The sequence below is a fragment of the Onychostruthus taczanowskii genome, unplaced genomic scaffold (genome assembly GCF_017590055.1).
Source record: "Onychostruthus taczanowskii isolate IOZ18803 unplaced genomic scaffold, ASM1759005v1 scaffold18, whole genome shotgun sequence".
Taxonomy (NCBI): Eukaryota; Metazoa; Chordata; class Aves; order Passeriformes; family Passeridae; genus Onychostruthus; species Onychostruthus taczanowskii.
The window spans coordinates 12,324,791-12,339,835 of record NW_024499017.1 but is presented as its reverse complement, the minus strand read 5'-3'; the positions used below and the strand labels follow the sequence as shown (position 1 = coordinate 12,339,835).

The following is a 15,045-nucleotide window of genomic DNA, read 5'->3' as shown; positions in this document are numbered from 1 at the left end:
CAGGTGGCTGGTGGGACTGGAGGAAATCCTGGGTTTCTGGGGGTTTGGGTGGCTGGTGGAAGTGCAGGAAATCCTGGGGCTTTATCGAAGGCCAGCAGCCTGGAGTTGAGAGGACAATGTGACAATCTCTGTTTGCAAAGCATCTTCCAGCAGGAAGGTCCCCGGGATGTCCCTGGGACATCACCTTGGTGACAGCACGTCGCAGCGTGAGAAAGTTTGGAGGAGTCAGTCCTTGCTTGAGATGAGTTTTTGGGGTCATCATGTGGGGGTGAACCCAGCTGGACTGATCCCTGGAAAACTGGAGGGAAAACGAGCCCGTGCTCAACATAACCCAAACAGCAGCGGGGTGATAATTAAAATAATTTCATCCTAAGAGCAGCTCTTGCCTCCAGGTTTCTCCGGAGGCCTCTGGGGTTCAGAGCCCATGGCACTGAGCAGGGTTTGTGTCCTGCAGGTGATGTGGAAAACCTGACCCCTGCGAAATCCTTCGAGGGCACCAAGGTGGGCGTTGGGAACATCGTGCTGGCTCTGTACAGCGGCCTCTTTGCCTATGGAGGATGGTAAGGCACAGCCCTCTCTTCCTTCCACACTGAGCTCAATTCCAACCACAGTTCCAACCTGAAGCTCCTGCAGGGCTCCTTTGTCAGTCCTCTGAGCACCTGCTCTCAATTTGCTGTGAAAAGAGGACACTTGTAGCCATCCTCATTATGCAATGATTTGGGTTTTGGGAGGGACCTTCAAGATCATCCAATGGGCAGGGACACCTCCCACCATCCCAGGCTGCTCCAAGCCCTGTGCAGCCTGGCCTTGGACATCAGCCATCCTAAGTTTTCCCACAGGATCAGTGTCTGTGCCCCTCCTGGAATCCCTGTGCAGATGAGTTAACCTGGAGGGGTTTATTTAACCAGAATTAACCCCTGTCCTTTTGAAATTACAGGAATTACTTGAATTTTGTGACAGAAGAGATGATAAATCCCTACAGGTAGGCATGAGTCCTGGCATGGCTTCCCTGGGGGAAAAGCTGCTGTTTTGGGGAAGCCCCTTCCTTGTGTGTTTAACAGAGGAGGAAGCCAAGGCCTTCATCTGGAAAAAGAGAAAACAAGATGAGTTAATGACCTTCCACCTCCCTGGAATCAGGGAAAGGGAACAATAATCCCTGCAGGAGCAGGGCTGTTGTTTTCCCTGCTCTCCCGTGCCGTGTTATCAGCGCTGGGAGAAATCTCTGCTTCCTTGGCCTGACACCTCTGTGAGTTATGGGCCAGGAAAGAGCACTCAGGGCTTTATTGCTGCCTTGGTTCAACTCCCACTGGGCATTTGTGCTGCTGTCCATGTGTTTGTGCTGCTCTCCATGTGTTTGTCCCGTGCTCTTCCCATCCTGTTGAGCAAGAGCTGCTTCCTGCTCTGCCCGTGCCTCTCGGGGTTATTTGGGGCCCTCAGCAGAGCAGGACAGTGCTGAGAAATCCTTTCTGGGATCCTGGGAAGGTGCCTGGGAGCTGCTGGGAGCTGAGCCTCGGGGGCACTTGTGCAAGAGCCCATCCTGGCTGACCCTGGGGGTGCTTTGGTCCTGCTGGGAAGCACGGGGCTGGATCCCCCCCTTCCCAGAGAAACAGCAAAAGGGGGGCTGCATTTTGCAATTATTTTCATGTCTGCTGGATGCAGTTGTGGTATTTGACTCTGCTCCTGCAGCTTGGAGCTCTGCTGGAGCAATTAGAGTGGCACCAAGCAGGGTTTCCTTTTGCACTTTCCCTTCACAAATGAAATTAAACTGTTGGGAAAGGCAAGTTTGTACCAACACAGGCTGTTCACAGACCTATTTAGGCTGTGCCTGAGCTCCTTTTCTCTGAGTTCCCTGAGTCCAGACAGCTGAGTTTAGGTAGAGCCTAAAACTGCCCAGTGCATCCCTGAGATTCCCATCTCCCCCCAGGAATCCCCCCAGCACAAGGGAGCTCCTTTGCCGAGGGAGAATCCCTGTGCTGGTGCCACTGGGTATTTCTAATTAAAAGTGATCTTGGATTCCTGCTTGCCCAGGCAGCCAGGGCCTCTCCATGCAAAAAATCCCTTCTGCCAGCATCCTTCCCTCTCCATCTGCAGCCTCCAGGCTGTCCAGGGGCCATGCAGTCCTTGAGGCTGGAAAAAACTTTACGGCTGTGAACCAGCACCAGGTTCACCACTAACCATGGCCTCAAGAGTGCCCAACTGTGCCACATCCACGTGTTTTTAGGGATGGGGAGTGCCCCACTCCTTGGGCAGCCTGTTCCCTTGTGGATATCCCCTGTCCCATGGGAGCAGTGTGTGCCTGGAGTGCTGCACACCAGCAAAGCCAGAGAGCAGAGCGGCTCAAAGCGAGCTCAGGCGGCTGGCAATCCCTGGGACCAGCAGCTCCCTCCTGCGAGCTGCTCCAGGACAATGGATGTTTTTTTCCTAGAAACCTGCCCCTGGCTATCATCATCTCCCTGCCTGTCGTCACGCTGGTGTATGTGCTGACAAACTTGGCTTACTTCACCACGCTGAGCACCGAGCAGATGCTGACGTCCGAGGCCGTGGCTGTGGTAAGACCCCGCTGCTCCAGCCTGACTCATCCCAGGGCAGGTGAAATCAGCCTTGGAATCGCTGCACACGTCTCCTGATTTGTTCCAGGCTGCTCAGGGCTGCTTGCAGAATCCCTGATGTTGAGCAGGAGATAAAGAGCAGGGAAGAACAGCGTGATCCTGAGGGGATTATCCTGGGCAGCAGTGAGGGTGGCACTCAGTGCTGCTCTTCATTCTGAGCTAGGGAAGGTTGCTGCTGGCCTTGTGACTGCCCATCAGTTCCCAGAGCTTGATATTTATGGGGAAAGGTCACTCAGTCAACACTGAACTGGATTGTTCTCTCTCTGTGTCTTCCTTGTTTTAATTAAGAGAGAAAAGTAATACTTCTATTAGTTAAAATGCCAGTGTGGTCAGGAACCCTGATGGCTTCAGAATGGAGCAGACCTTGCAGGCTGAGCCTGACCAGGGTTGTTCAGGGTTTCAGGGGGAATCTCCCAGCCCAGGATGAGCTGAGCCCCTCAGGTGACACTGCTCCATCCTTTGGGTTGGGACTGAGGCCCTGCTCCAGCCACAGCCTGTGCTGCAGGGACTCCTGGAATGGTTTGGGTGGGAAGGGACCTGAAAGCTCATCCCATCCCACCCCCTGCCACAGGCAGGGACACCTTCCACTATCCCAGGTTCTCCGAGCCCTGTGCAGCCTGGTCTGGAGCAGCAGGGGCTGGAAATCAATCCCGTATTGCTGGTGCAAGCCCGCAGTGGAGCAGCACAGGCTCAGCCTGCGACAAAAAGCTGCAGGGCCAGGTCCCTGCGTGTCCCCAGGGCTGGGTCCCAGCTCCTGACTCAGCACTTGGCAGGAGCTGCTGTCTGAGTTTCCTCCCAGTTTCCCTTTGGTCTTGAACTTTCCGATAGCTGGTGGATAAATGTCGTGTCCTGGCCCCGAGGGAAGGGCTGGCTGCTGATGTGTTTTAGCAATTCCACAGTCTGCTTTTTCAGGAAAAGGGAGCAGCATGTGGGAATATGGGAAACTGTCACAGCTCCAGCACTGAGCTGTGGCATTTGTTGAGATTTCTCCAAATACTCTTTGTAGGCAGCTCTGAGTTTTTTGGGACATTGTGAATGTGAAATGTCTCTTGTTGTCCCCCATTTAGGATTTTGGGAACTACCACCTCGGTGTCATGTCCTGGATCATCCCTGTCTTTGTTGGGCTCTCGTGCTTTGGGTCTGTCAATGGATCTCTTTTCACTTCTTCCCGGTAGGTTCCTTGCTCAATCCTGTGGGTTTTGTTTACAAGCTGTGCTCAGTTCCTCACCCTTTGGAGTTTTCCTCCAGAGAGTGGCTGTGGGCAGACACAAAGTCTGGAGGGCCTGGAGGCCACGTGGGGAATGCAGGAAGACAAAGTCAGACTTAAAACCAGATTAAAGGCAACCTTTCAGTGCTGTCAATCTTCTGTTCCTCAGGCAAAGTCCTGGTGAGGTCAATAAACAGAACCAGACACAGGCTCAGGGCTCGGGGCTGCTGAGAAAGTGCCTTTCATGAGAAGCAGAAAGTTGGGAAACTTCAGGGATGAGAATCCCTCGGGAAGGGGTGAAAGGCTGGGCAGGGGCAGGACTGAGATGGTTCCGGCTCTGACACATCCCTGGGTTGCCTGAGGAGTCACTTAATTGCTGTCCCTGGAGAGCAGGGTAGAAATCCATCCTTCCTGCATTCCTTGGCCATGTCCAGCCTCCCTGGTGAGCAGGGACTGCTGTTCCAGTCCTGCCTCGGGGCCACCAGGGCTGAGCTGGGGCTGGCCCCACTTGTCCTGTGCTGAGCACAGAGCCCTGCAGGGCTGTGACTGGACTGTGTCCCCTCTCTGTGTCCTCTCCCAGGCTGTTCTTCGTGGGATCCCGAGAGGGGCACCTGCCTTCCATCCTGTCCATGATCCACCCCCGGCTGCTCACCCCCGTCCCGTCCCTCGTGTTCACGGTGAGCCCTGGGGCCGGGCAGGGGATGGAGCAGGGCTGGGATCCCACTGCAATGGAGCCACAGCCATTCCTGCATGTGCCCACAGGAGATGGACCCTTCCCATCATGTCCTCACTGTCCACTTCTGTCTTGAATTCTTCCCATCCCTGGACGTGTCCAAGGCCAGGCTGGACAGGGCTTGGAGGAACCTGGGATAGGGAAAGGTGTCCCTGCCCATGGCAGGAGGTTGGAATTAGAGGTCCTTTAAGCTTTGAGGTCCTTCCAACCCAAACCATTGCATGATCCTATGAAATGGTTCCAGGCACCAATTGAAAATAGCTTAAATAAGTAAAAAATAGTCAGTGTGATCCCTTTCCTGGCAGGTATTTCCCCTAAATACCCCCATTTAGGCAGCCCAAACCATTGCATGACCCTATGAAATGCACCAATTGAAAATAGCTTAAATAAGTAAAAAATAGTCAGTGTGATCCCTTTCCTGGCAGGTATTTCCCCTAAATACCCCCATTTAGTGTTGTAACATAGATGGTTTTGTCTGCTGCCTTTCCTAATGGCCTTTTCCCTGGATTCAGTGTGTCATGACCCTGCTCTATGCCTTCTCCAACAACATCTTCTCAGTCATCAACTTCTTCAGCTTCTTCAACTGGCTGTGTGTGGCCCTGGCCATCATCGGGATGATGTGGCTGCGCTACAAGAAGCCGGAGCTGGAGAGGCCCATCAAGGTGAGAACGGGATGGGCACTGCCAGGGGACCCCTTCCCAGCACCAGGGGAGGCTCAACTGCTGATCCTGCATGGAAAAGGGGCTGGGATTGCAGGGCAGTGTTGTGTTGTAGCTAAAGGAGGTGTCCCTGCTGCTGAATCCATGCAGAAGCACAAAGAGCAGCACAGTGAGGGAGCTCTGGGGGACAGGGACAGGGTGGGATTACTCTCCATGAGTGCCAGGACAGATCCTGGGCTGTGGCTCTCAGTGTAACACTCTGTTCCCCCGTGGAATTCCCCTAAAATAGTTTCCTGCTAAAGCAGCCGAGCTCTGTCCCTGGTGTCCTTGGCCAGCTTGGCAGCCCCGTGTCCCATCTGGGGGGAGGCCAAGGTCCTGTCAGCCCCTGGTGCCTCTTCCCCAAAAGCTGTTTTTCCCTCATCCCATGGCACACTCAGGTCCATGCCAGGCAGCAGCACCCACAGGGAGACAAACCCACAGGCCTGGACTGGTGCTTTCCCAAAGGGAATCTTTGGTGGCTCTTCCCTTAGGTTTTGGGGTTTTCTTCTCAAAGCTGGGCTGCTCTGGTGGGTGCCCTGCTTGGAGTCCCCTGGGAAACAGCCCCAGCTTGTGCTGTGCCTCTGCTGGCTGTGGTGTTTGGTGCTGATGATTTGGATCCGGAATTATGGAACTGAGATCCAAAAAGGTGCTGAGAAAGGCTCTTGGCCATGGGGGAACAATAATTCTGTCCCTCCCAGGCTGGATAAACTCCTGGAAAGCCTCCCCTGGCACATCTCCTAAGCTGTCCCTTGCTCCCTGCTCAGGTGAACATCTGCCTGCCCATCTTCTTCATCCTGGCCTGCCTGTTCCTCATCGCCGTTTCCTTCTGGATGACGCCCAAGGAATGTGGGATCGGCTTTGCCATCATCCTCAGTGGGATCCCCATTTACTTCTTCGGGGTCTGGTGGCAAAACAAGCCCAAGTGGGTTCTCCAAGGCATCTGTGAGTATCTCCAGGGAGGAGGAGCAGCTTTGGCTCCCAAAAAGTTTCCCAGTGCTGTGCTGTAGCTGGCAGTGCAGGCTCTCCTCCTCTGGAGGAGCTTCCAGAATCCTGGCCCTGCTCCATTCTTCTTTCATGGGAACAAGTTTATCCTGATGATTGCCATGTGTGCCAAGCATCCAGAATGCAGTAATGTGCAGTAATGGCAAAGTCTGGGACCAATACTGTGTTTTTGGGGGGTTTTAATCCTGCCAAAGAGGTTGTTAGCAGCAGAGCAAAATTCCCTGCTCCTGGAAGAGCTCAGGGCCAAGCTTGTACTCAGCAAAGAATCCCTTCCAGTGGTGTAGGAAGGATTGAGCACAGCTGGCTTCAGTTTGACAGCTGAAAATCCACAATTTGTCCCAACCCATGGCTTAGGCAGTGCTGACATTTGGGATCCAGGCAAAGCTTTCCTTGGCATCCCCCTGTGGCAGCAGAGCAGAGGGAAGGGAAGCTCCCCTGGATGCTTTCTCTCAGGTTTATTTTTAAGGTATCTGCTCCAAGGTTTTCCCCCAGCTGCCACAAGGCCAGGGTGTGTTTGGAGGGATGGAGAGGCTGTGCTTGGCACACAGAACCTCAGCTGAGCCCAGAAAGTCAGTCCCTGCTGCCCAAGTAACTGAGCTCAGCAGCTGCCTCCCTGCTCTGCTGCAAGGGGCTGACCTAGAAAAGCAGGCAAGGAGAAGTGCCCAGCCTTAGCTGGGTGTTTCATGAGGAAGACAAAAGCTTTCAGCAGCACTCAGCACTTGTTATTCTTCTTTTCCCCTGTCTCTCTCTGTCCCTCTGTCCCACACTCATTTTTTTATCCTGGGTATTAGGCTCAGTTCCTGGAAAAGTCATTTTTGCAATGCCTGGGTGGTAAATTACCATATTCATTGTTTTCCTCCACCAAAGGATTGTAAGGAGAATATTTTCAATATTCTGGGAACAGACAGTGATAATTTTGCAAATGTCCAGGGGGAGAAACACAGGAACTTTTAAAAGTGATTTATTGATACATTGCAGATAATCTGATCACCTCTAACTGATCTGAGCCTCACTTGGTTGTGCTTAGGATTAGTTTTGCCATGCAGGAATATTTGTGATCTCCAGGCAGGGTGGAGCAGCAGGGAGCAGAGGAGTCAGGGTGGGGAGGCAGAGGGCTCAGCCCTTCCCTCATGGACCCAGCTTTCTGCTGGGGGTGATCCCTGACCTTTCCTTTGCTTTCTCTGCAGTCTCCACCACCGTGCTGTGCCAGAAGCTGATGGAAGTGGTTCCTCAGGAATCCTAGGCAGGAAAAGCAGGGACTCTGAGCTCGAGGAAACGCACAACGTTATTCTGAGATGACACAAGGATCCCACCCCTCACTCCCCAGTCCCAGGCACCGGAGCTGCCTCCTGCTGCCACCACTGCCCCGAGGCTCTGCTCACCTCCTGCAGCCCCTCCAGCCCCTCCCAGCCCTGCAGAGCAGCCAGAAGTCCTTGGTACGAGCCAGGAGGAGGAATTCCAAAGGGCACTTCCAGGGGGGTGCTGCCAGTGCCCTCTGTGTGTGTGTGAGGGCTGTGCCAGGCTCTGGGAGGCTCCTTTGCTTTGGCTCTGGGATCTGCTGGAGCCTGGTTTGAGTGTTCAGAGTGCCTGGGGGGGGGCTGGGGCTGCCACAGAGCCCTGGGGGGGTTCTGAGCTGCCTTACCTGGCCCGGGTGGGGGTGGGAAGCAGAGGTTGGCTGGTGTTGTCTCACTCCCCCAAACCCACACCCCCATGTGCTGCTGGACACTGGACATGGGGGGGCCTCATGTGAGTGTCACTGTGCTCCTCACTCGGGGCCCTGCCACCCTTTGGGTTTGGATCACCACTCTCAGATCCAAGCCAGCTCCCTGCTGCTGAGCCAGTCCTCCAGGATGCTCTTCCCCACAGTGCCCATCCCTGGGAATGAGCACTGAGGGGGGAGTTCCTGCTGGGAAACCCAGGAGCTGCAGTCAGCTGAGGCCAAGTCCTTGGCTTGCTCATTCCATGCTTTTCTGTGCCAGGCTTTCATCCAGCATGGGATGAGCAGCTCTGTGCTCTCTCTCCTCATGGCCCTGCTCAGGGAGCCATGTTTGCCCCTAAACCATCAGCAGAGAGAAATAAAGGGTGGGGGTTGCCCTGGCACATTCCCTGGGGTCTCTCCGTGCACTGCCTGGCGCTGTTCCCTTTGTCCTGCTGTGTTTCCTCTGGAATGTGCCACGGAGATGGGACCCACTGGCTCTGGGCTGTGGAGAAGGGCAGATGTTCTGGCTGGCTGGAGCCACCTCGGGCTGCTGGAGATCATGGACTGGTTGGGTGGGAAGGGACCTTACAGCCCACCCAGTGCCACCCCTGCCATGGCAGGGACACCTTCCACTATCCCAGGCTGCTCCCAGCCCTGTCCAGCCTGGCCTTGGGCAGTTCCAGGGATCCAGGGGCAGCCACAGCTGCTCTGGGCACCTGTGCCAGGGCCTGCCCACCTCTGAGTAAGGAAAGTGAGCTCTGCTCTAAGGAGCAGGGCCTGGGCCTGATCCTCCTTCGTGCATCGGGTCTGGCTTGATGAGATCCCAGCACCACCCTCCCGTTCCAGGAGCAATCCCTGAGCACAATCCATGATCTGCATGTGAAATCCTGGTTTGCTGCTGTGGGTGGTGCCATCCCATCCCTGAGCACCCCCAGAATTCCTGTAGTTCCTGACTAGTCAGCACTGTCCCCTTAGGGACACGTTGCTTTCTTTGGTCCAAAGTGTCACCTTTTGGAAAAGCTGCAGTTCCTGAACCATTTGCTCATTGTGTCTCTGTGCTCTGACATCACCTGGAATTCATTCTCACCTGGAATTCCGATCTTTCCCCACTGGAGCTGCTTTGCTGTCTCTGTTGCAGATCTTTGTGCTTGTGCTTTGTGCAGGTGGCTTGGTGAACTATTTCCCATTTTTTTAAAATCTTGGCCGTTGGGAAGCCGGGGTGCTCCGGGAGCTGTCGCTTCCCGTGGATTCTCCTTGTAGCAGAGTTCTTTGGGGTGAAGGGGCATTAAGGACACCATGGTACTCCTCAGGCTTTGTCCTGGGAAGTTCTGCAGCACTGCAGGTGTGTTGGGGCAGGGGCAGCTCCTGCCCAGCTGTGTGGCCGTGTCCAGGTGCAGCTCCACACTCCCACTTTGCCAGCCCCGTGTCCTGCTCTGAGGCAGGAAAAGGGGAGACAATCAGCTCTTTATTCCATGGCAGCTGGGGTGGAGATTCCCAATCCAGCTCAGTGACAGTGTGGAGATTCCCAATCCAGCTCTGTGACAGTGGACATTCCCAGTGACAGTGTGGAGATTCCCAACGCAGCTTTCTGGGAGCTGAGTTAATCCATGAGGATTTGCAGCTGCTTTGGGAATATCCAGAAGGCAGACCCCAAGGTTTTTGGCCAGTGCAATGAGTTGGAGCATCTCAGATCCAATGCCAGTGGAGAGGCTTTGGCATAAATAAGGTCATGAACCACAAAACCTGAACTTGAGTTTTGGCTTCTTCCAGCTGAAGGCTGAGATGGTTTTGAGCAGTGATGGGAGATCACAGCCCCTGCTGGACCTGCTCCATGGAGAGGGGACCTCAGTGTGTCCTGCAGCCACTCATGCTGCAGGATTTTTTGCCTGTGAGGTCTCAGGGCAGCTCCTGCAGGGCCTGGGTTCAGCATGGGGGCTCTCAGTGCAAAAACCCACCAGCAGAATTCCTTGGGATGCAAAGCAAAGGCATTGGAATCTCAGCCACCTCCACCCAAAATCAGCTGGCAGTCAGCTCTCTCCACAGTGAGCTCAGGACTGGGGCCAGACCTCCCAAAGGCTGGCTTGGACACTGTCCATCAGGTGATGACCATCCCAGTGTCCTGGTGACCCTTTCACACTGCTTTGAAAGAGGAGCTGTCACACTAAAAACTATTTTTTAAGTAATCAATGGATTTTCATTAAATCCTTAACTGGCTTGCTTTGCTTTTTGTGGGTTTCCATGATTTCTCACTTGCTCTTGAAGATTTTCTCTTGTACTAACCTGAGGCTCTGGCACTGATCCCACCTTTGTGGGGATCTCATCAGCATCTCCTTGGCAATAGAGGTTTAGGAAGAAACTGAACCAGGTACCAGCACAGAGCCACAAAAAGGCTGAATTTGGTCAGCCACAGCTCATATCTCAAAGTTGATCTGCCAAAAAGCTGATTTCTCTCACCCTGGAGTCATTGATCCCCCGTAGCTGCCCTCCACCAGAGCTTGGTGGCACAGCTGGAAGAGCTTGGGTTGGATTTTCCTGGAGGTTTGGGAGGTAATGAGGGAAGGGGTAAAACTGAATTTCATTTTAGAAAGAAAAGACAACAAGTAGTTTCTGCAATCATGGAAACGGCTGCCACAGCCTCTGCTGTCTGGTGTGGCAGCTTTTCCCTTGGATCAGCAACATCTGCCCCCATCTTGTGCTGTTCTGATGGGTTTGGGTATGGAAAAGGGAGAATTCACCCCGGGGAAAGACATCCTTGCTGCTTGTTTTCCTCAAACATGGAGTGAGATGTCAGGGAGGGCAGAGGAGCGACAGTTCCCCCTTTCCCATCCTTCCCAGCACTGGAGCTGGGATTTTTCCTGTTGTTTCTCTGTTGTGCTCTTTGGAGCCTGTGGTCAGACAGGGAGGGAGCTGAACCCTCCCCACAAGGACCTTGCAAGCACAGTGACCTACAGGAGGTTCCACAGGAATCTGCTCCTTTGACAGCTCCCTGCAAGCCCAGCTGGAGCTGTTCTGTCCGTGGAATTGAGGTTGGAAAACAGCTTGAAGGTCACGGTGCCATGGCTGTGCCATGATCCCGTGCTCCTGAACTGACCCCAGCTTCCAATTCCTGCTCCTCTCCAGTTGTTTGTGAGTTCAGGCTCCCAGGCTGGCAGCTGTTTGGGTGTTCACAGAATTGCATCCCGCAGGGATTGCTAAACAGCAGGAGCTGCTGGCCAGGCACTTCCATACCCGTTGGGTTCCTCTTTCTAAATGAACCCTTCCTCCAGCTGGGAGGGGAACCAGCCCTGCAAGAACCAGGGGGATTTATGTCATCCTGATGGACTTTTAATGATTTTTTTTTAAACTTCCTGCAGAATTTGCAGTGGTTTCCATCTCAGACACCGTGTTCTGGTAAACAGGCTTTTGTTTGGAACGGCCCCTCGGTGGCCACGGAGTTCAAAGGGACTCTGGCACAGTTGAACAAACTTTAAAGGCCCTTCAGCTGGGTTGGAACTCCTGGGAAGTGGCTTTGTTGTTGTCCAAGTCCTCTCCCAGTGGGTGGCTCAGGCAAGGGAATAAGTTGGGCTCCTCCAGGGGCTGCTCCGTGGTGGGTCTGGGCAGGGGCAGTGGGGCTGTTCCCTGGAGCTGTGACTTCCCAAGCCCGGAGAGATATTCCCAGTGGCAGAGCCCTGGTGTGGCTGCAGGGAATCCCAGGGAATGTTTCCACCCAGGCTGGGAAGGTACCTGTGCCTTCAGCCGAGGCCACGGCGCTCTCAGGTTCTAACAGAAAATCAAATTACAAAACAAACCCTTGAGGAAACTGCCAGACATTGTCCTTACACAACTTGGGCTGCTCCCGTGGGATGCCAGCTCTTCCTCCATCCACTCTGCAACCTCATGACATGAAATTGGGAAAGGGCTGGAACAAAGCAGCTCCTGGAGCTTGGGAAAGGGCAGCCCCAGGGCAGGGTGGCTCCAGGCTGGTGCCGAGCTCTGGCTGGGATTGAATCCCAGCCTGGGAGCATCCCCAGCCACGCCTGGCTGCCAGGGAGGGAGATCCTGCAGGGATGGGAATCTGCTCCTCCATCCCTGCAGGGCTGGGAATCTGCTCCTCATCCCTGCAGGGATGGGAGTCTGCTCCTCATCCCTGCAGGAATGGGAATCTGCTCCTCATCCCTGCAGGGATGGGAATCTGCTCCTCATCCCTGCAGGAATGGGAATCTGCTCTTCCATCCCTGCAGGGGTGGGAATCTGCTCCTCATCCCTGCAGGAATGGGAATCTGCTTCCTCATCCCTGCCAGGACATCCTGGAGACCTCGGTGCTGAGGGAAGCTCCAGGGGTTCCTCATTCTGGGTGTCTCCTTGAGGAGTTACACCCAGGATTGTGCTGGCTTTGCCTGGGCTCGAGTTCTTCCCAGCTGGAACTGGAACTGGGTTGGGAATGTGTGGGGGATGCTGCTGGTGCAACCCAGAGCTCCCAGTTTGATGGTGCAGTGGTAGGAAACGTGGCTCGGGGTCCCTGATCCCAAAGGATCCCATATCCAGAGGATTATTCCTTGCCTGAGAAGGGGTGTTGCTTTCTCCAGCTGTGGAAGTGGTAATGAGGTGGTCCCAAAGGATCCCATATTATTCCTTGCCTGAGAAGGGGTGTTGCTTTCTCCAGCTGTGGAAATGGTAATGAGTAAAAATAAAAAGTATTTTTTTAAACACTGAATTAATTTCTAGACTGCCTAAAAGAGACTTTATAGCTACACCTGAGTTCTTCCCCAGGGCTGAGGTTCAGCCCAGCACAGGGGCTCTCCCTCATGCCGGGCTCTGGCTGTGCTGGGATCAACGGCAGGCACGGGAAAAACCTCCTGCTGTGTTCAGAGAACGGGGAGCTCCACCAAAATCCTTGGAGAGGGAGGATCTTGGGTGGTTCCCAGACCTGGCTCCCACCCTCAGAACAAAGGGAGGGTGACCTTCACTCCTGGGGGAGAATCTGACTTTTCAGAGACACTTTGCTTTGTATTTTTGTTGGTTTTTTTAAACACAGAAAAAAAAAAGGCTCTTAACATACACAAGAAAACCTGAACCTGATTTACGATTTTGTTATATTTGGTTGCTTTAAAAAACCTGTTTTACTAATTTAAATATATCTGTAGATGACACTATATTTATTTGAAAGGGGTAAATATCTTTTAGTCTTAATTCTTCTCCAGTAAGCGCTGTGTATTCCCAATGTTTGTGTTCCTGGCAGCACAGCAATTCCACTGACTGAGGGCTGGGCAGCCAGCAGCTCCTGAATCCAATGGCCTTGGACAACAAGATGTCTCTTGCAATGTAATTTTTTTTTTTTTGTAGTATTTCTTGATTCTTTTATGTCTGTGGTTTAACAAATCTGTTCAATGTTTGGGTTGTTCTATGTTCTGGGTTGTTTTGTTTTGTTTTTTTAACAAAGAAAGCTGAATTACAACACTCTGGTTGCCGGTCTTTGCCTCAAAAAGTTTTCTTTTTCCATGATTATCCCACATCCATCAGCACCTGGGTTTCCAAATACTCCTCTTGCAGCTGGATTTAGGAGCAATGAGAGCATCCATGCCTCCATCTCCATCCTCCTTTTTAAATTCTAGGTCATTTTCCTGCAGTTAAAACTAAGGGAATGGGGAAGTGGGAGAACTTTGGACACGAGGAGGGAGCAGAGGAGGAATATCCCAATTCCCAGGGTGTGTCCATAGTTCTGTGCAGCAAAAGGAATGTTCAGCAGTAGGAAGGAACCAAGTTTTTGTGGGAGAAATGCTGCAGTTCCTCTTCCCTGTCCATTCCAGGCTGGAGAAGAGGAGTTTCAGTGGGAAAGGAGCAGGGCAGGGATGCTCAGGCTCCCAGGGCTTGGTGGAGGATTTGATTTTGGGTAGAAAGAGGGGAGAAATCCAAGGTTTTCCTTCCTAAAGGAGAGGGTGGTGCTGGGGCTGTTCCCCTGGGACACAAACACATCCCAGAGGAAGAAATGGGCAGGAAAAGCTGTGGAGAAATCCCAGTGAAGTGGGACTTCAGTGGTGCCACATGGGCTGAGCAAATGTCACACAAATTCCACAGCCAGTTCAGGAGTGACAAGGAGGGACTCACTGAGCTTCCCACGGGGGTTGGAAAAGGGAATTCTTCTTTGGGAGAGAGGGAGCACTGACAGAAGTAGTTACTAACAGAGGGAGATCTGCAGGGCTCACCCAGGGATCATCTCCTGCACACGGGGCCTGGAAAAGGACATGGACAGGCTGGCAGGGCCTGGAGAACGAGGAAATACAAAGCCAGGGAGCGAAATCCCACTGGATCTGGGCAATCCCCTTGGATCTGTGGGATGCTGCTCCTGCCCCACCAGTGACCCCTCCAGGGCTGGGCTCTGGGTGGGAGCAGGAGAGGACCCGGACACCCAACAAAGGCAGGAAGCGTCTGCACACCCTGGGGCTGGGGATGTGCTCAGACCACTTTGCTTTGTGCACTGAAGCTCCCACAGCACAGACAAAAGGGTTTTTTATCTGGGGGACACTGTGAGTCCAGGGCAGACCTGGGGTGGGATCACACTCCTGCTCCACACATTCCCTCCAGATCATGGTTGGTCACCAGACAGGGCCCTTTGGCTCCTGGCTCCCCCCAGCTGACCTTTCCCTGGTGCCACCGTGCCCTCACAGAGCCACGGAATGCTTTGGGTGGGAAATGACCTTAAAGCTCATCTTGGAGGGTGCTCCAAGCCCCTTGAACACCCCCAGGGATGGAGCAGCCACAGCTGGAAACGCCTCCAGAGAATGGATGTGGATCCATCAGTGGTGCCGGCGTGGCAGAGGAAGGCTCCTGGAAGGTTTTTCCTGGGAAGGACTCCTGGAATGGGAGCCACATGTGGCCCCAGACACGTCCCCAGCTCTGCTCTTGTGGCTGCTGGGTTTGTCCTGGGGGCTGGAGGTGCTGGGAGAGGGCGGGCATGGGAACACATCCCTCTGGAAAACACACAGGGAGCCAGGCTGACATTTTCCCACCCTCAGACCAAACCCAGGATATTTTTCCCCCCAAACCCAGGAGCTCCTGTGTGGGAGGACACAGGGAATGCCACCAAGGAAGGGTGAGCCCTTGGAGCAGCAGGTGGGAAT

General features: G+C 53.7%; 1 protein-coding gene and 1 long non-coding RNA gene across 2 annotated transcripts in view; both read left to right on the top strand.

Moving 5' to 3' along the window:
• The window catches only part of SLC7A5 (solute carrier family 7 member 5), a 32,024-nt gene extending 20,001 nt beyond the window's left edge, over positions 1-12,023 (top strand). Inside the window, exons 4-11 of the mRNA XM_041400523.1 lie at positions 455-560; positions 938-982; positions 2,426-2,549; positions 3,677-3,780; positions 4,397-4,493; positions 5,062-5,211; positions 6,012-6,189; positions 7,437-12,023. Of these exons, the coding sequence (XP_041256457.1) occupies positions 455-560; positions 938-982; positions 2,426-2,549; positions 3,677-3,780; positions 4,397-4,493; positions 5,062-5,211; positions 6,012-6,189; positions 7,437-7,492 (860 nt within the window). The 3' untranslated portion in view covers positions 7,493-12,023. The remainder of the gene's footprint in view (positions 1-454; positions 561-937; positions 983-2,425; positions 2,550-3,676; positions 3,781-4,396; positions 4,494-5,061; positions 5,212-6,011; positions 6,190-7,436) is intronic.
• Positions 12,024-12,154: 131 nt separating this feature from the next.
• LOC121333918 lies at positions 12,155-13,382 on the top strand. Its single transcript, XR_005952383.1, has 2 exons — positions 12,155-12,532; positions 12,610-13,382. It is a non-coding gene; the product is annotated as an uncharacterized LOC121333918 (long non-coding RNA).
• Positions 13,383-15,045: the final 1,663 nt, after the last annotated feature.